Genomic DNA, 20,278 nt, shown 5'->3' with positions numbered 1-20,278 from the left:
GCTACGCCACTGATTGTAATCAAATTGTTATCGATTATAACTGATTTTCAGCGCTGAAAACAGGCATTACTGGTCATATGAGTTCTCAGCGCCGAAAGACACGTTTTTTCGCCACCTGTCCGTATTCTATCATTTTAATACAACGACTAACGCCCAGTACAGAAGTTGTCGCCAATTCACAAACGACTTAAGAAGAGTCGCTCTCAAGGACAAAAATTTAGAGATATGGCTGCGAACAAAATTAAATTGAAAAATTTTTCTTATTACTTTCATTGAATTTTCTGTTGTTATTATTAAGTATTTTTTCCTATTTTTTACCAGCAAAGTATTCGGTCTTTAGAAAACTCTAACAGGAAGTCATTTGATCTTGTCCTTGCAAACTAGACTTTTGCGTATTTTACATCCAAATTGCCAACCGTTTATCGATGTTTTTTCATACGAGTTTGTCATATTGAAATGTTCGAAAGTAGAATTGCGTCATTCATATTCTCCGTATAAAGACAGCAACTTACGGGAGAAAACACTTGCAACTGATAACAGGTAAATATTTTTGCTTAATTTCACATTCCGCAAAAATTTAAGTTAATTTCGTTTAAAAAATGAGATTTAATTTATTTTTTTAAGTTGGTCAATAATTTTCGATCTTCCCACAAATCACAATCAAATAATGAAGATTGACTGCGTACGAAGAACAATATCGGTCATTTTTCGAAAATTAGGAAGATTCATCGGTCTTCATCCGTACTACTTTATCCTCTTACCTGTTTTAATAACAGCAACGTTCTCAGCTTTCCTCTTAAACATAAACACTATCGAAAAGTTAACTAAATTGGCATTTGCAGATTCGGGAAGAGCGTTTAATATTAAGAAATTTATAGACAAAACATTTCCTTTCAATACATCCGAATTTTTTGATCTGTCGAGTTTTACAGCCGTTCCAAAATGCGTGTCCGTGATGTTTACAAAGAAAGATGGCGGAAACATGCTACAAAAAGATGCGCTGCTAGAAATTAGTCGGGCGGATGAATTAATTAAGAATATAACAATCAATGAGGCTGGAAGAAAAATTGGATATTCGGATCTCTGTGGACGTGTGGGCCAGAAATGCTTTGAAAATCTTGTCATCGAAATCTTACCGGAAATTGATAGTATAGTGCAGAGGAAGAAGAAATTGAGGTATCCTTACGATATAGATCCACTCACGTACTCTTATAAAATATATTCTCTCAACTTTGGGGGTGTCATCGAAGATGAGAACGGTATTGTTCAAACAGTAAATGTTATCAGATTATTGTATTTTACCGACGAAAGCGACGAGAATAAACTGAATTTCATAGAAAAATGGCGAACGGCAGTTTATAATCGTGTAAAAGAGTATCGTTTTGAACATCTTCTGTGTTTCGTTGATGAAAACTGGTTGATTGAAGAGCGAAATTTGCAATTGGTTGAAAATTTAACACCTATGATCGGAGCACTGGTTGGATTTATTTCTGTGTTTACTATTATAACGTATATGAGCAACAATTGGGCCAAAAGTAAGCCAGTTCTTGGTATGGCAAGTGTGGTATCGGCTGGACTGGCCGTGGTCACTTCTTTCGGTTTCATGTCTGTTCTAGGTACAGAAAATTCTATTTGGAACATCAGCATTCCTTTTTTAGTTCTGGGTAAGTTGTTATTCGTAATGTTATCTTATTTCGTTCATGCATTACGATTCGGTTTTGTGAAAATTCTGTCGTTGCAGTGACCGAAATAGACGACGCTTTCGTATTGTTGGCGTGTTGGAGAACATCGAACCCCAAGCATGGAGTACCGAAACGCATGGAAGAAACGTTCGCCGAAGCCGGAGTTTCCATAACAATAACATCGTTGACCAATCTGTTTTCCTACTGTATAGGAATGATGGCATTTATTCCTCTTGTGAGAATGTTCTGTTATTATTCTGCGACGTGCATAGTGTTTACCTTTTTATATCAGGTGACGTTCTTCGGTGGATGCATGGCGTTATCGGGATACAAAGAAGAGAAACAACAGCAATCACTTCGTCTTAATTTCGGTAAGTTCCTTCCTTTTATTTTTGCTTTGAATTTACCGTCACTTAGAAATTTGGTCTAAATATTACACATATGGCTAATATATAGGCCGAATTTCTTAATGTTTGATGAAATCTGAATTCTTTTTCTGAATACCCATCCGTACACGGTTGATTTTTAATTATTTATAAATTATCATATTTATGGAAATAAAGTTTTGTTTTTGACAGTCGATATGGTAAGTATGAAAATGGTTTCAAACCTTTAAAAACCTCCTGAGGTTCTTTATTTTTTATTGGTACAACGTAGCAATACTTAGTAAATACATCGACTCAGTTAGTAAATATTTTACTCTATTATAAATCTAGAAAATTGTTTTAATATAATTAAATCAGCCTGCCATAAATCATTAAAATAAAATCTTTTAGTTTTTCTTCGCAAATATTTAATTCTTTTAGATTTACGCAGCGTATATAAGTTTTTTAGGACATAAAAGGTTCAATGATATCATCAGATTAATTGACTTAGTAACTTGACTTTACTATCATTGGGTAAATTATTACTCTCCAGTAATTGTTCGATATTAGAACCAATTCTAATTTCAGGCTTTTTGATAATTCCGAAAAAACTAAAGCCATCTGTTTGGCCATTATATTTTTTTTGCTATTGACTTACCAATTAAATTACCTGCCATAGACAATAACGGACCTAACAGAAGCCGAAAAAGCGCACCACCCGATCAATTTACTAAAATTCTTCTTTTAGTATTTAAAGCAGGAGTGTCTAACTTGCAGCACAATAAACGTGTAAACAATACCGACAAATTTTATTATTATTTATTAATTTATTTATTTCAATGGCATGAACTCAAAAAGGAAGTTTCACAAAGCAATAATCTTTTATACATATTTTATTTTTGTGTAGAAATGAAATACAGTCAACCCTGTTTTTATGCAATGGATAGCGACCGCATTAAAAAAAACGCATTAAAAAAATCTCACGAAACTTCACGAATGGCTGTAAATAATAGTTTTCGCAACACAATTAAAAAAATAATTTTTTTATGCGGTCAACAGGGACCGCATAAAAAAAGTCTTACATAGAAAATAACTCAAAACCGTACAAAATAAAATTTATTGACAACAGATGTCAGCACTCGACTGCATCGTCTCGTCTATCGTCTGTTTTACATATTTTTGTCCAGGTGGTGTTTTGTTGACTTAAAAAGTAAATTATTTCATTTTTCGCATATTCATGCAATAATATTACTATAATAAGTGCATTTATGCTGTAATAAGTTTATTTAGCTATAATAAGTCGACGTGAGACATGACAAATGGCACGAGGCTAGTCGCCAACTATACCGCACAAATAAAAATCGAAGAAAAAAAACCGCATAAAAACAGGTTTGACTGTATAATATACTCGTACTTGTAACCCAAAACTCCGTGACTTCTTCGAATGTGGCCCGGAGAAACGAAAAGATTGGACACCCTGATATAAAGGAATACGTTTCCATATAATTTCCTAATAACATTTTTATATTTTCTTAATTTACGAACCGATAATTTATGGACGTCAACCGGTTTGTTTCCCCTTAACAAATTTCCATATATTTCACATATAACTTCGATTTGATCAGGAGAAGCCTTTTTCAGTATTGCTCTTCTCCGTGACCGCGAAGTCTTTGCCCAAAGCGCTAACATGTAATAATTTCTCTTCGTGTTCTTCGATTTATCGGTAAGTATATCCAAAACATGCCTTGTTTATCAGGAAAGCACAAATCTCTGACAGATAATTTCTTATCTGTTTTAGGAGGAAAATCCAATAACAAGTAACCAAATTCATTTTCTGACCCGTTTTTATATGCAACCGTGAAAAAATTAAATTTTCTTGCAAAAGCTTGACGACCCAAACAATTCACTCGACTCTCATCACGATTAATTGTAAAGAAAATCAAATAATGAGCACTTGAACGGTTTCGCAATCAGACAAGTACTTGTTATTTAAAATTCACAAATCAATCAACTTTAGGAAATTTACAAAATTTATATTATTTCTTTTCCGGACTTATCTCCCTGAATATTAATATATTTCTTCTATTCTTATCTGTATAAAATTCTTTCATGTCTTCTGCATATCGTTCGAACGAATTCTATAATCCGTTACTTGCATCGTTAATTCTTTCATTTCAACATTTATAAAACTATGGTTTTTTTCTTGTCCAAATTTATTCGACTTTAAAATAACGCAAGATAACTGGGAAATTATCGGGGATATCGAAAAAATAAATTATTTGTTTCGCAGTAATACAAGCATTCAGAGACTTGTACAAACAAAGAGAAACTGGATAACACTTATACTCGTCTTAATTAAACACGAAAGCCTACATCTCCACGATTATAGCATTTTGATCTCAGCTTCTAAATAAATTCTAACATTTTTTACCAACTTAAAGTAAGATAGTTTTTTACGCGATTGACAATTGAACATGGCTGCCTTGTTTAACCAACAGATAAAGTAAATAGAACACTTGTGGAGTATATTTGAAAAAAATACAGATCGACTTGGTTGCTATGTAGCTTTCTAGAACGAACAATAATTTTAGACCAAATTTTCAAACCTACGAATTTTAATTGTAGTAAATAAAAAAATACATGCAGAAAAATTACTAAATTACACGCAGGAAGGTTCTGAAGTACGCAATGTTGTGAACGAGGTGGTGGATACATGTCAAAAGACAGAGATTTTAGCTCGTAACTATATTTCTCGAGTTACCTTACTATGAAAAATTGTAAAGCATTTTTCTTGTACTCGTTCGCACCATTCGGATATCTTTTTATGCTGTAAAAAACCGACACGATATAAACGTTCTGTAACCTGACATTCGAGTCGTGGGAAAGGCACTCTTACGTTTTTCAGTTTAAATCGAATGTGAATTACTTTCAAATGGAGAAATATGTAACGAATACGACAGTAATTAAATTCTTTCAGAAATTGGATAACAAAAATTGCACATGGGTTTCTTTCTAAACATCTTCTTACTGCATAATAAAGATAAAACAATTTTTTTTCTATACATCTTTCTGACATGCTTCCAACAAATGTCCGAGATGCTCTCATTTCTATGCTTTCTTTGTTTTTATCATTTACTTACTTATAATTTAACATTTTATTATTTTTGCGGTAAATGTTATAATCTAAAAGTTTAATTAAAAACGTACGAAGTGAATTATCTCAATACAATTTAATTATTATGCCTTTGTGTCCTTTATGTTAATTTAAACTTCTGTCGTCTACTGGTACGTTATCAATTAGCAGGACATAATTTCTGCATCCATAAATCCAGTATAAGTGTTACAGATCAAATAATATTGTTTATTTAAATTACCTGTACACATACATTTTAACATTGTGTTTCCGACCTGGCTGTCTCTCATCAGCAGGCATTTAAAAGACATTTTCTACAATTAAGTTAAAAATAAATTTTTGTTACAATCATAAACATAAAATTCTTACAAATTCTGGGTTTTTAAACACACCCACAATTCCGAGCATATTTAAAGTCAATATTAACTGAATAATTCCATACGAATTCCTGTTTTTTAACCATAAATAATCAAATTAATAAGTTTATTTGGTTTAAAACTTACTTCATTGATTGTTCTCTTTTACTTAAACTACACCCCGACTTTTGTCTTTTTCTTTGTATGATGTTGGTTCATATGGAGATTATAGCCCTATATAGCTTTTTTCTCCGACGAGTGTCGTGATGATCGGTATGCGACCGAAGAGCCGGCCGTTTATCTCACGGCCTTAACGTATCGCGCGGGAAACCGTGACTTCTGGGAGGACTTTTATGGGGAACTGGCCTCCTATTCAGTCGTTATTGGCTAGGAGAAAACCCGGAAAACTCCTAGCAGCCAGCCTGTCCGAGTCGCGGCGCGAACCCACGACCGAACTTCCTGGTGTTTAGGGTCCGGAAACCACTCGCCCACTGGTGGGGCTACACCCCAATCCGTTCTTATCCATCCTTTTATTCGTCACTCTCTCTCTTTCCTCGATAATGCCTCTCCATGATTGGTGTATCTCCCTTCCGGTATTGTTATTTATTCTATCCGGTTGTTTAATTATATTGATGTGTTTATATAATTGTTTTTTATAATTTTCTTTTTTTCCTTTATTTTCACAGTGTTTAATTCAATTTCGCTACCTTCTGAGTTACAGTGTTCAGCCACTGCTGAATTTGCATATTTTCCCTTAATTGCTCGAATATGTTCACTTAATCTTATTTTTAATTTTCGTATTGTTTCTCCAATATATGTTTTCTTCGGGTTACAATTACAATTTAATGAATACAACACACCTACAAATTCTACCTAATTCTACTTCTTACTACATTTTCATTCTTTGAAATAACTCTGAAACATACCTTAATTTAACAAATTTTTTTCTCTTTATCCATTAATTTTAATTGTTTAGCATTTTCTAATTTTTCTATCCATTTATTCAGTAAGTGTTTTGGATAATTATTTAAAATACACATTTTAATTATTTCTTCTTTTTTCTGTTTCCTTTTCGCTTGTTCTTTGTCTTTTTTTATTTACACACATATTAATTATGTTCTATTTCATATTAACCGATGTGAGAAATTTATAATTAATTATTTTGGAAATTTGTATAGGTTTAACGTTGTTTTATAAATTACTCTATCATTTTTTCTTTCAATTGTTATTTCTAGATAGTTCATGCTGTTCTTTTTATCTCTTTCTAATTCAAATTTAAAATTCTCTTTTATCATGTTTTATTGTATTATTGTCGGGAAATTTTATGTTTATTTATGATTTTCTACAATTAATTTTAAAATATTTGTTACAATGTGTTTTAAATGCCTGCTGATGAGGGACAGACATGTAGGAAACACAATATTAAAATGTATATGTACAGGTGAATTAAATAAACAATATTATTTCTCATCTGTAAGACTTAATTTCTGCATCCATAAATGCAGTATTATAAGTCCTGTAAATTGATAAAGTACCGGTAGACAACATAAGTGTAAACATCTCAATACAAATTTGTATGTAATATATATATATAATTAACGTTTATTTTTAGAAAATATCGAAGAAGTTACCACTGATGAGAATTCTTCTGATGAGCCAACAATGGCATATTTCAGAGATAACTTAGGCAAAATTCTATCTTTAAATGTAATCAAGATTATAGTTATTATAATTTACTTTCTGAATTTATCACTTGGAATATGGGGAGCATTAACAATAAAGCATGGTTTAGACGTCACAACCTTATATCCCGAAGAATCGCCGATAACGAAGTCTATCAAAATATATTATAATAGTTTTAGCCGTTACTCCTTCCCTTACCAAGTAGTTATTAATACTACATTAGATTATTCGGACGTAAATGTACAACAATCCATAGACAAACTACTAAACAAATTCGAATGTCTCCCATATATTGCAGATTCCCGAGTTACTTTATCTTGGTTAAAGTATTACAAAGAATTCCAAAATCACCCATTAGCAAAATATTCGTTAGGTGGTTACAACATGTCTGTCAAAGAAGATTTCTTGGATGGACTTCGCAATGTTTTCCTTAAATTTAAAGCGGCACACCAATTCTCCAATCATATCGTCTTCAATCAGAATGGAACCGATATTTTGAGCAGCAGATTTCTTATTTTTGTCAATGATACGTTAAGTCCAGCAGCCGAAGCAGAGATTTTTAGCAGTTTGTGGAAAATTGCTGACGAATTTCACTTTCCTGTTCTGATTCACTCGGCATTGGCTCCTCTAAACGAACAAGGAATCATCATTAAACATACAGTTCGAGATTTATTTTGGATGACGTCTGTTTTAATAATGTTATTGTTTTTGCTGTTTATACCGAACATTGTTTCTGCCGCTCTTGTTGCAATATCGGTTGCATCCACCATTGTAGAAACTCTAGGTTATATGTCCCTGTGGGGTGTCAACGTGGACATTTTATCTATGATGAGTCTGATATTGTGTGTGGGTTTCTGCGTGAATTACCCGGCTCATATTTGTTATGCTTATGTTTGTTCTTCGTTGGAATCTCCAAGTGAAAAGATGAAGGATAGTCTCTATCGTATTGGCTACCCGATATGTCAAGGATCTTTGTCTTCCATTTTAGGGATTTTGTTCGTATATAGAAATATGTACGCGTTCATTACATTTGTGAAGATTGTGTTTCTTATTGCTTTAGAAACTGCATTTCATGCACTGATTTTCATTCCGGTTGTTCTTTCGCTGGTATTTTCTATTTTCTCTAAATTTAATGTTAAACAACAAGATCACGTGGAAAACAAAATTTTCTTGTGAAAAATGATATTCACTACTTTAATTTGTAATGAGAGTTATACCAACTTCAGTGATAAGAAAATTATGTGAGGCTTTGGAAAGGTCCGAACCTCACTGAAATTCGCGTTAAAATCATTTATTTTTTGGAAAAAATTATTCTTTTAGAAAAAAAATAGAAGTTAGAAATAGTTTTTCTTAATGAAAACGACGCGAACTTTTAAACAATAGAACAATGGAGAAACGTAGATCGTCTATCTCCGAATGAGAATCGAATTAAACTTCGATTTTGACCTCTTCCCGCGCCCCCGAAAGGTTTCGAATTGTCACCATGTGACGAGGAGAGACCAATCAGAAAGTGGAATCGGAGGAAAACAGATAAAACCTGAGAATTCAAGGACGCGGGGCTTCTTCTCCCGAAAGTTCCAAGTGACGGATCTATTGTTGTGTGTGTGTCTGGTGCCCATCTTCGTCTCCGTCTCCCGACCTCGGATCGACATCTTTCCATCAAAGGAAGTCGATCGCATCGTCCTGGAGTCGCGGAGTCGTCGAGGGAACTGCGATATAAATCTACATTAAGCGATATAAATCTACATTATTTCATCTCTAATTTCTCTCTTTTCTATTTTTCTTTTAATTATCATAAAGGCAGATAAGAGTTTAAGCTTGCATGTGTAGTACTTAACCCTCAATATACCAATATTTTTATAATGTAAGCGCGTTCCAACTCATGAAAGAGCTTTACTCTCAGCCATATGATTGATTAATTATACTGTCCTCAGGTCACTCTGATCTTATACTCGGTACGTTGTTGATTTTTTTTCAGACAGTGCTTTTTTTTCCGAATATAAGTAGTGTTCTTATTATAATTATAGTTTATTTGTGAAAATATTCACAACGAAAAACGACATTTTGACTTTTGTCATGTTATGAACCACACTGTTACAGTTAAAGTTTAAAAAATGCTTCAAAGAAGTAATAAAGAGCAAATAATTGTTTTTGGTTTGGGTTGGTCATTTAAAGATGAAATACCACCAAGTGTTGAAATGGTAACACACCTTGTGTTAGTGAATCAAAAAAATATAAAAAGAAAATTAAATCGTTCGTTTCGAGCAGTAGGCCCAACACTTTTCTCCATTTCTGTACAACTATAATATTTTGATTCCTTGGTGTAGAATAGGTACACGATATTTTTTTGGGGGGGGCAGGTAAATTCATAAAATTCGCTTATTTAAGTTATAAATCAACTGGCGGTGGAAGTGGCCAAATATCTCTAGCACACTTTATGTAAATTTTAACGAGAGGGAAATATTTTACGCTTTTTTACCCGAAAAGACTAAGTCGGGAAAAGGGGCGTAGGTTCTACCGGCAGGGTTCTTACAGGCCTCTAAAACTATTTCCGTAATTCGAAAAATAGACTCACCCCGCAACTTCTTATGTTCCAGGTACAAATATCTCAAAGACGAAGTACACCATACAACTTCGGGGTTCCGTTTCCGCTTACCCACTCCATAAGTCACTGATATGGACGGATGGGTTTACTAGAGTAGCCTTAGGATTAAATTCCTAAGACCACCGATCCTCAAAGACAGACGCTTACTATACGTAAAATCTCCGTTTTTTCGTAAACTAATAAACATAATACGTTGGATACCGGTAAATTTCCGTCTACTAAGCCATGCTGTGGTAAACGACTTAATCACTTAGAGATATACATACATTTAGGCTTATAACTGGTAAATTAAATGACGGAGGAACACGTACTTTTGACGAGTCAATGGTATTACGGACACACGAAATAGAAAGAGCCGATAATTTCGTTTCGTTTGGCTTCTTTTTCCGTAGAACCCACCCCCGTTTGGGCCCGGAAGACCGCACCTAATATTAGTACCGTATTTCATATAATAAAATCAAAGAACTAAATTTATTAAAAATACTTTAATTAATTAATGGAAATAGAAATGACAGAATTAATAAAGACGCGGTGGAAACCGTTCATAAGTTAATTATCTTGACGATTTCCAGACGAACAGAGTTTGTCGTCTTCCCGTAAAACAAGAGAGAAAAATTAAACTCGCGTCTCTCTGGAAATTATAATTTGTACGAAATATCTGCTCCTGCCGACCAGTGAGAGTCCTTGCATCAAAAAACGACGGGTCTCCTCGTCCTTTCACCAGTTTTACAGACGGACAAAGGGGAAGAGAATTTGACACGTCACCGTGGCCATCAGTCAAAGAGTTTCAATTTTCGGTTTTCAGAGACAAATAACTGTTCAGGGTAAACTGAGGAATGAGATCTCCATCGTCGCCTTCTTCTTCTTCTTCCGTTCGCGTCGTTGGATTCTCCTCTTTCGCCGAAAATATTTCCCTTTCGTTTCCTTCGCCGGTTATTTCGTTACTTTCCGAATCTGAATCGTCCGAGTCTAACTTAAACTGGCCGACGGGCAACACTTTACTAAAAATAAATAACCGGCGCATTAAATACTTATGTTTATTATTATTATTATCGTTATCGTTAAGCCTCACCCACCTTTTCGTCTCCACCGTACACCCTCTACCCAAACCTAAATTCATTTTTATCATTCCGTCTGCGATATTATTTCCTAACTTTTTCTCTCTCTTGTTCTTCTGAAAGAAAAAAAGAGCTTAATTTCAATTTAATCGAATCAGTTAAAATTATCTTTTATAATTACAAAATTAAATAAACAAATAACTGTACATCATACTTTTCCGTTAGCAACAGAGTCGTGCCGGTCATTTGAATAACCCCTTTTGGGAAAGTTTTCAATTGAAATAACGTGTCTTCCGGTTTGCATCGGAAGTTCGTATATAGTTATTCGGAGCCTCCTGCCCCAAGCTTTCCATATTTGGTCTCGATTTTCATCTATCTAACTCTGTTGTTCTCGAGATTAAGGAAGAACAGACAATGGGAATTTGTCTACGATTTTTTTCAAATTGCAACTCAATAACGGGTGTCGATCGTACAGTTTCGCCCGTTCTCTCAAACTGAGACTTTGTAACTTTGTATAAGTTTGAGAAGAATCGGTTTTGCCCCCCGTTGTCCATTAACGTGGTAGACTGCGGAGGACTAACCGCCGCTATCGAATCGATCGGCAATGAAATGCTAGGCCAGATGTGGTCCAAACTGGACTATCGGCTCGCCATCTCTTAAGGTTTGTAAACAAAAATTGTACGGTCTGTCTTTCCCTTCGTGCATAAAGTGTCTTAACAAGTTGTAGGAAAAAATTTCTGAAATGCTGTTCCAAACTTTTAGAACATACAGTATATGGTCAATCGAGTACAGTGATGTGAACTGGGCAGGAGCTCTTCACATTGCAAGTAGAATAGTGTGAAATTAATGGAATATCAATTAAAATATTAAAGCATAAAAGTAATTTAATAGACAGTACTTAGTAGTACATAATACTGTCTATGTATAGAGTCGTACATTATTTTCATAAAGACGACATATCCCGAGGATTATCTTTATTTGAAGCTATAGAAGGTGGGCATTTTGATCATTTTTTAACTTTGTGGTAATTTTTTAATAATCTATTTATAATGTCTTAAGAAGATTTTTTATTTCTTCGAGCTAATTGACTGTTATTTCTGAACTGGTCTGTAAAAAAGGAAAAGAAAGACTTGAAAAATTATAGCTTCAAACTATCTATGTAATTTAATATACAGACAGTACAATTTATGGTTATGATTATCAACGCTATGTTGGATCATTCTGATCTTAGTTGTAAAATGTGTAATTGCTTTGTCGACCTTCTTACTGTTAATAGTTTTTATAATTTTACTAGCAGACCCGGCCACGCGTTGCTGTGGCTCAAAATGTATCTATTATAAATGTATAACGCCATCCCCGTGGGGGGAATTTCAAAAAATCCCTTCTTAGTGTACATTCTCTTGACGTACCCTATTAAAACGCAATCAAACAAGCATCTAAAATAGTATAATAAAAGTCGAGTTCTTCACAGTAAGCCTTAATCCTGTCCCTCTCCCCCGCAGGGAAATATCGAAAAATCCATTTTTAGTGTATATTCTGTTGACGTAACCTATTAAAACGCAATTAAAAACGCAAAAAACCGCATGCAAAATAGTATAAATAGAAGCCGAGTTCTTCACGGTAAGCCTTAATCCCGTCCATCTCCCCCCAGTAGGGGGAATTTAGACGTGTATATTATATACAAACACTTGCGTATTCGAATGCAACGTTGTGTCAAAATTCAAAAGGAATCGGTAGGAACAAACAAACGTTATATTTCATTTATATAGATAGATAGAAAATGATCTGCTTTAGTCCATTCTAACAGAAAAGCATAATGCCTCACAGAAAAGCCAACTTAGGTTGTCAGAAGTTAGCGCCATCTGTTGGACATGAAAGCCTTAATCCATATATAAATATATTTTTGAAAGGGGGGAAATAGTGGTCTTCACATATGCCACAAACCTTCGCGGGAGTGTATTAAACAACTTCCCAAAGTTTCATGGCAATCGGATAAATAGTGTGGTAATGCATGAAGGACAGACACACAGACACACACACATTCGTTTTTATATATATAGATAATGATTGTAGATACCTGTTTATTCATTTATGGCTGAAGAGGGTCTTAATTAAGAGCTAAAATGCATACCAGAAATAAAGATTCATTCTAACTATAGAAGTGGCAGACCTCACTAATAGTGTGATAAATCTCTGATATCTCTGCTACATAGTGTATAAGACATCTTTACTGAAAATTAATTCGTTCAAGAAGCCGTAATCGTTTTGGGACTCGCCCGTACAGATGACAATAAGCAATGACACATTATCCTACAGGCAAAAAAGGCAATTCCTCGGGGTCTCCACCAACAGGACATTCCAAACCAATCTTTTATATGAATATATTTCCATGTAAAAAAATCCCCTAAAGAAGTGTCTGAAGTCAACACTGTGTATGGGGCCACCTAATTCAAATTTGCATGGGCTTCGTGTAAGCTATAATACACTACCGATGATAATCAGTTGGTAGGCTTACCATAATATTTTTTCCTCAAACCGGAATAATTATGAGAAAATACTCACAACAGAAAATAAAACCTACTATGATAAGTACCTATGATTAAAAAATCTAAATAAAGAAGTTGTTAACAAAAACCAATTTTTAATAATTCAACTGAACATACCTTATTATTAAGAAGTTATTAATATTTATCACTAGTGTAAACTTTATTTGAAAATTCTATGTTATTTTTAATGGCATCGAAATTTAATGCAATTTAAACCGGTGCCTTTAAATATGATAATACGAGTATATTCGAGAAAGTTCCTTCCACTGCTACTAGGCTCGTCTTATGTTTCGTACATTTCCAGAGATTTTAATGTCCGAATGCCCTTCACGAGTTACCGAAAATTCTGAAAAGCACAGTTCACATTTCATTTTGTCAATATGATCGCAAACTTTTTTCGAAAATGGATAATCCTTTCTTAATTCATTGGTAAACACGTGGTTTCTTTTTGGAATTTTGACGATTAAATTAATTTAATGCACGGTACAAAATAATTGCAAATGCCGACTAGCAATTCAAACTCGACTAAGATAGGACACGTGAAACAATGATGTGACAGTGTAAGTTTCAGTGTTGCCAACCCTAAGTGAAACAAAATATCTAAAAAATGAAAATAAAAACATCCAGATCTCATAGACTACATGCTATCATAAATTCTGTGAAAAATATCTACATGAAAAAATAAAACATCTAAATTCATTAGGCCACATGCTATAAATTTTGGGGGAAAACATCTAGACAACATTAAAAGTACTTAGGTCTAGATACAAAATATTTAGATTGGCAAGAGTGAGTGTAACAGAGGGGATATTTTAGTTACCAAATTGTAATTTTACCCAAGGCTGCATTTTACTTCTTGTATATTCGTCCCTTTAAAAATGTTACCAAATAACCGGGACAAAATGACAAACTGGTCGGGATGCAGGGACCACGTCGTCAAATCGGGATGGTCCCGGTCAAAGCGGGACATCGGTAAGCCTAACAATTGGTAATTTTAGTGGGTAAGTAAATAAGGCCTGCAGTTATAATTCCACTTTTTGTTGATCGTGAGATTAAAAACACGTGTTAAAATGAATAAAAATGAAATGAAGATAGTTGTTATTAACTATATTCAAGTTATTCATTTTTTTAATCACTTTATCAACTGCCTACTGAGACTGATAGCAGGAAAAGATTGTTCAAAAATGACTATAAATTCTGATTACAATAAGCAAAGTTTTATAAATGTATTTTTTAACTTATGTGCTTGAAACTTGTACTTTTGATAACACTACGTGACCGGTAACGGTATTATCAACTACACAATAAGCAGACTCTATCGTATGCAAATACAGTGTTTTTCAATTGTTGCTTTGATTATGTAGATTCTATTACAATAATATATATCATTACTGTTAAATAAATAAAAAATAAAACTCTTATAAAAGATATTAATTAGATATAAATTTATTTTTCTTACTAGTAGTTGGCCAAATCCACGATCGACTTCCTTATTACTATACATATAATTTGTACGTTTTTGTTGACAATTTTGTTTTTCTGTTCTAAAATATAAAATTTTATTAAGAAAAATTTTTAATGACTACGATTCAATTTATAAATAAAGCATACTTAAAACATCTTCCGACTTTTCGTAGCGAGGTACTTTTATCCGTTTGCACCGGATTCCCTCGACAGTAAGGGACTTTTTTTTTAATGTTGGGTGCCCATTTTCCGACCACCGTACCGGCAACTTTAAGCTCCCCTCCGAGATTAAGAGAATATCCTAAAAATATAAACAAAATGGATTAAATTGAATTTGCAAAGCAAAGAATCGGCAGACGAGTGACAAACTGCATGCCGATGCATAAAAATCAAGTGATTGTGGCATGGCATAATCGCTCGAAAGCCCTAATGCCCTATCCTAACGAATGCCCTAGTTGCTAATTATAAATGAATTGTCGTACAGTATTTTGCGGTTAGACTATACATATAACACTATACTTACGGAAATCAAAATCACGTATAAACACGGTGTTTGCGACACCCGTACCATGAAGTAGTGTCGTAAAAATTTTACGGCACAGGTGTCGCAAACACTGTTTATACACGATTTTGATTTCCATAAGTATAGTGTTATAGATGTAGTCAACCACAAAAAATATTTAAAGAGGAAATTTACTTTTTCTTTGAAAAGAAAGAAAGAAATTAATGTTAAACAATATAATATTTATATTTTTGTTGTTGTTTTTCAACATTATCCTATCTAAAATTCAATATGCAGGAACATAATTATTCATATGAAAAATTAGTTTCTGCTTTATGAGTAACTTCTAAGAACCAATTAACTTCTAAAGGTGGGAACCACCTGTATTACACAAATGATTGAAATAAACACATTTAAATATTTTGAAGAGTTTATCTGGTTTGTAAGGATTGTCTAGCGTTTAAAGGAAAAAATTTCTCACTTGACACTGGATTTTCAAGATCATCACTACAAAGAAAGTCTTTATACACTTTATGGAGCTTTTATATCTTTACTTTCTATTCTACTTTTTTAAACAATTTCCTGTTACTAGCAAGAAAGTTATGACTATGCGAAAAAGTAGAAAATTCTGCCATATATAAAAAGCATAATTTATTATTATTTTAGAAAATTGATAATATTTGGCATCCCTGTTGACAAGAATTGTCTCTGATAAAAGCAAAATAAGAGATTTATAAAATTTCATCTTTAGTTTCTACTCATATGATTATTTTAATATAGAAGAAAAACTGCAAAATAAGTTTGATTTGATATTTAAATTAATTCAAATGTAACAAATATTTCTGCTAATAAAAACTGCCAGATTAAGAAACGAATATAAATTCAAAAACAAAACATTTTATATATTTCATTTCATATTATTATTATTATTTTGTATTTTCTTACCAGCAGGTATGAATTTTTCTTTATTTTCAAAATATTCTTTTGACATTTCACTTTTTGTCCGTTTTAATAATGGAAATGCAAAACGAACATTCAATCCGTCAAGTATTGCTGTTCTCAGTTTCTCGAGGACTGCCACTTCACTAAGCTAAAAATAATAATAAATTTGACATTTCAAGCCAAGTAGTTTTCTTTTCAATTCTTTGGTTGTGAAATCTGTTCATTGCATTCCAATGATCAATGTAAACATGCAAAATTTCTTTCTTTTTCCTTTAAAATATTCTTATATCTATTCGAGTCTATTTAACAGAGACTTAGCAATAAACATTTTGAGCTATTATCTTCGCTTCGGTCGTCTCTTAATTATTGTTCGAAGAAAGATAAACACACAGCCTGAAATAAAGGAGTTTTTTTGCAGTTCTCTCCCTACTTATTGGAATGTGAAGAAATAATTTCACAACTAAAAATGAAAATGTAATAATAAATGTCTAATAATTAATAAATAATAATGTAATAAAGTAAATTTAAATTAATAATGTTTTAACTATTACTGTTTATTAAATATATATACTGTATATTACGCATTTACTTACATTTCCATCACAGAGTTCAACAATATCTTTCACTTTGTTTATTTTTGATAATTTATCTTGAAAACGTTTTCCATCAAAGAAAAGAAATGGATAATACATAGCAGGCGGAATAGGTAAACCACATACTTCATTAACAAATATTGCATGTTCGACACCATGCATAAAAAAAGATGCTAATAATAAACCTCGTACAGTAAGTTCAGTTATCTAAAATATAATATGTATAATTTAGGAATATGAAATTTACATTATCAATTTAGTTATAACAGAATAAAATTATATTCTTACTTCTATATTATGATTGAAACTTGGATTTAGCAAGGTGTTTGATACAGCTTGTGCTAAAAAACAATCAAATTCTTCTTTATATAACACTGGTCCATTAGGATGTGTTATTATATATCTATAAGTAAATTTAACATTTTTAAATTGATAATAAAACTGTAAGTTTAAAATATCAGTTACTCTAAATTGTAATAAAACTTACCTCAAAACACAACAGAAAATAATTAAATGCTTAGGAACATATGATAAATTTAATATCAATTTAGAATCACATTTCATACAGAATAAAAAAGTTTTCATACGGTCGACGATATCGTCTCCGGTATTTCCAAACCATAACCTTTCGATAGGTAATACCGATTCATCAAGAGATAAAATATTGACTAAATCTGGATAATTATAGTTACTTCCTTTCTTCCAAATCCACTCTTTAACAGAGACTATATTATCATCTAAAAAATATAAAAAAGTTAAATTATTTAATAATCAAATTTTTTTAAACTTCTTGTTTAGAGTTATATTTCAAAATTCTTCCTCTTTACTATATCTGTGCATTAGAATTGAATGAATAAAGTTAGAGTTAACTTACAAATTGTCAAATGCAGACTGGATGAAAACACATTTAATTCATTTACGACGTGTTCATTTTTTGATAACAAACCATTGGGTGTATAAATGTGACTCCGCCCTTTTTTAATAGACGGCATTAATAGTACTGCTTGCATGCAAACTGATTCTGGCAACAATTTTATTTGAAAGGTTTTACAGCATTCTTTAAAGATAAATCCCAGACATCCGTTTAAAGTGTAAACCGTAATTATTTTTATTTGATTAAAAATGTCGAGTTTTGTGCAGGAAAACAGCATTTGTGGGAAGTCTTGCTTCATTATTTTATTTTGAAGAAAACTGCAGCAGAAACATATCATTTGCTGTTGGAAATTTACGGTGAACATGCTCCATCCAATACAACATGCAAAGAGTGTTTTCGACGGTTTAAAAATAATAATTTTGGTACACATGACAAAGAGCATGGAAAACCACCAAAAAAATTCCAAGATGAAGAATTTGAAGCATACTTGACAACAATCCTTGCCAAACACAATCGGAACTGGCTGCTGCTTTAAATGTTTCTCAACCGTGTATTTCCCAACGTCTACATTCGATGGGAATGATTCAAAAGCAAGGAAATTGGGTCCCATATGAACTGAAAGAAAGAGACATTGAATGTCGAAAAAACCACATATGAATTATTGCGCCAAAGACGAAAAGGAAAAGGTTTTTTGCACCAAATTGTTACTGGAAACAAAAAATGGATACACTTTGACAATCCTAAATGACCAAAGGTATGGGTGCATCCAGGTGACCCAGGTCCATCAATGCCAAAACATAATATTCGTGGAAGTAAAGTTATGCTGTGTATCTGGTGGGACCAAAAGGGTGTCGTGTACTATAAGCTGTTGCAACTGAGTCAATCAATGCCGAATGTTACAAACAACAGTTAATCAAATTGAACGAAGCACTGAAGCAAAAATGTCCAGAATATGCCAAAAGACATGGCAAGGTTGTCTTCCAACATGACAACATTCACCCACATGTTGCTAAATCAGTCAAAGAAACTAGAACTTTGCTAGGATGTATTGCCCCACCCACCATATTCTCCAGATGTCACTCCTTCAGATTACTATTTGTTTCAATCTATGCAGAGCGACCTTTCAGGAAAACAGTCCAGATATTATGAGGATATTCAAAATAGGGTTGATAACTGAATTGCTTCAAAACAACCAGACTTCTTACTTCGTGGAATCTGTTTGTTGCCTGACAGATGGGCAAATGTTATAACTTCTGATGGAAAATACTTTGATTAAATTTTTCTTTCATTTTAAAAACAAACAAATGTGTTATATTTACTGAAAAAGGGCAGAGTCATATTTATACACCCAATACATTAGTTTCTTCGAAATATATGTCTGGTAAAGAGTAAATGCAAAAAACACAGACTGCATCCAAAATTCAAAATACAAGGTAGCTCAGAAGCAATAGAATAGATAAAGTTTTCATATGTTAACAGAAAAGTTTAATAAACAGAGCATAATATGTTAGAAATAACTATCCATGGTTACTATGGCACCAACTTGAGATTACCATGGCCCATAATCATTCACTATGGCACTCAGCCAGCCATTGTTTTACCCTGGCATGATGTATATATGTTACTGTGAAAGACCAAAATTAGAAAATGTTGATATTCTCTGGTGAATGTCGAAACATACAAAATGCATCAGTGAAAGACTGAATATTTGGTTATATTATTATACATGTGAACAATCGCCGGTGTATGCCGACAAGCACAAATAAGCTTTCGTGGAGGTCGAAACAACACCCGAGAAGCGAATGTCAACAGAGAGGCGACAGTCTGTCACCAAATACTTTGTGGGTAGCAAGAGGTAGGATAAGGTCGTCTCTCTTTTCCCAGCAAGCATTTGTTGGAAACCACCCACTTTGTAACTGGATGGCGTTTTTGTTCTTTTGATCCCGTGAGGTGGGGATCAGTTTGTCAGCTCTATACCCATAATCAGTTCGTAATTTGTAAAGAAAAGTTACTTTCCATAGATGAGATTTCTTCTCAAGAAATATTTCTGAGAGAAGCAGCTGCAGCTAATTCAAAAAGTGGCGGGCAAGGCTATACACACTGTCATTGCAAAAAGAAGGTTCCACGAATAAATGCAATTGTAAAAGCAAGGGACTCTTGTGCAATTCAAAGTGCCATAACAGTTTAAGTTGTTGCAATAAATAAGATTGTATAATGTTAATCACATCATTTATGTGTAAGTTTATTATTGTATTATTTTCTTTAACGATTTAGAATGTACTGTTTGTTTTAGGTTCAACAGTTTATTTACATGTGCTGTTACTTAAGCTTTCTCCTATTTTGACATATTAAAAAGTTGAATTTTTGTCTTAACGTAAGAAAAATATTTTTATTCAACATTCACCATCAGTGCGTGCCGAATGTCAACATTTGCCGACGTAAGTGAGAAATAATGATATTTGGCAAATACTTCGT

At 33.0% G+C, this 20,278-nt stretch overlaps 2 protein-coding genes across 2 annotated transcripts; one reads left to right on the top strand and one right to left on the bottom strand.

The window, feature by feature from the left end:
- Positions 1-636: 636 nt before the first annotated feature.
- On the top strand, positions 637-9,177 carry LOC136984499 (patched domain-containing protein 3-like). The gene is made up of 3 exons (XM_067281499.1): positions 637-1,664; positions 1,742-2,053; positions 7,149-9,177. The coding sequence occupies exons 1-3, from the start codon at positions 668-670 to the stop codon at positions 8,393-8,395; spliced, it is 2,556 nt and encodes an 851-aa protein (XP_067137600.1). The 5' UTR covers positions 637-667; the 3' UTR covers positions 8,396-9,177.
- Positions 9,178-10,290: 1,113 nt separating this feature from the next.
- LOC136984486 (constitutive coactivator of PPAR-gamma-like protein 2) lies at positions 10,291-17,666 on the bottom strand (the record flags this gene model as incomplete). Its single annotated transcript, XM_067281485.1, has 8 exons — positions 10,291-10,825; positions 10,901-10,998; positions 14,888-14,972; positions 15,040-15,193; positions 16,340-16,484; positions 16,930-17,136; positions 17,218-17,332; positions 17,417-17,666. Coding segments are annotated over 8 exons (1,268 nt in total), but the record flags the coding sequence as incomplete, so codon positions are not given.
- Between the last annotated feature and the right edge of the window lie 2,612 nt (positions 17,667-20,278).

This window comes from Centruroides vittatus, unplaced genomic scaffold, assembly GCF_030686945.1.
Source record: "Centruroides vittatus isolate TY-2023 unplaced genomic scaffold, ASM3068694v2 contig_920, whole genome shotgun sequence".
In the NCBI taxonomy this organism is placed as follows: Eukaryota; Metazoa; Arthropoda; class Arachnida; order Scorpiones; family Buthidae; genus Centruroides; species Centruroides vittatus.
This window is presented reverse-complemented; position numbering and strand designations above follow the sequence as displayed.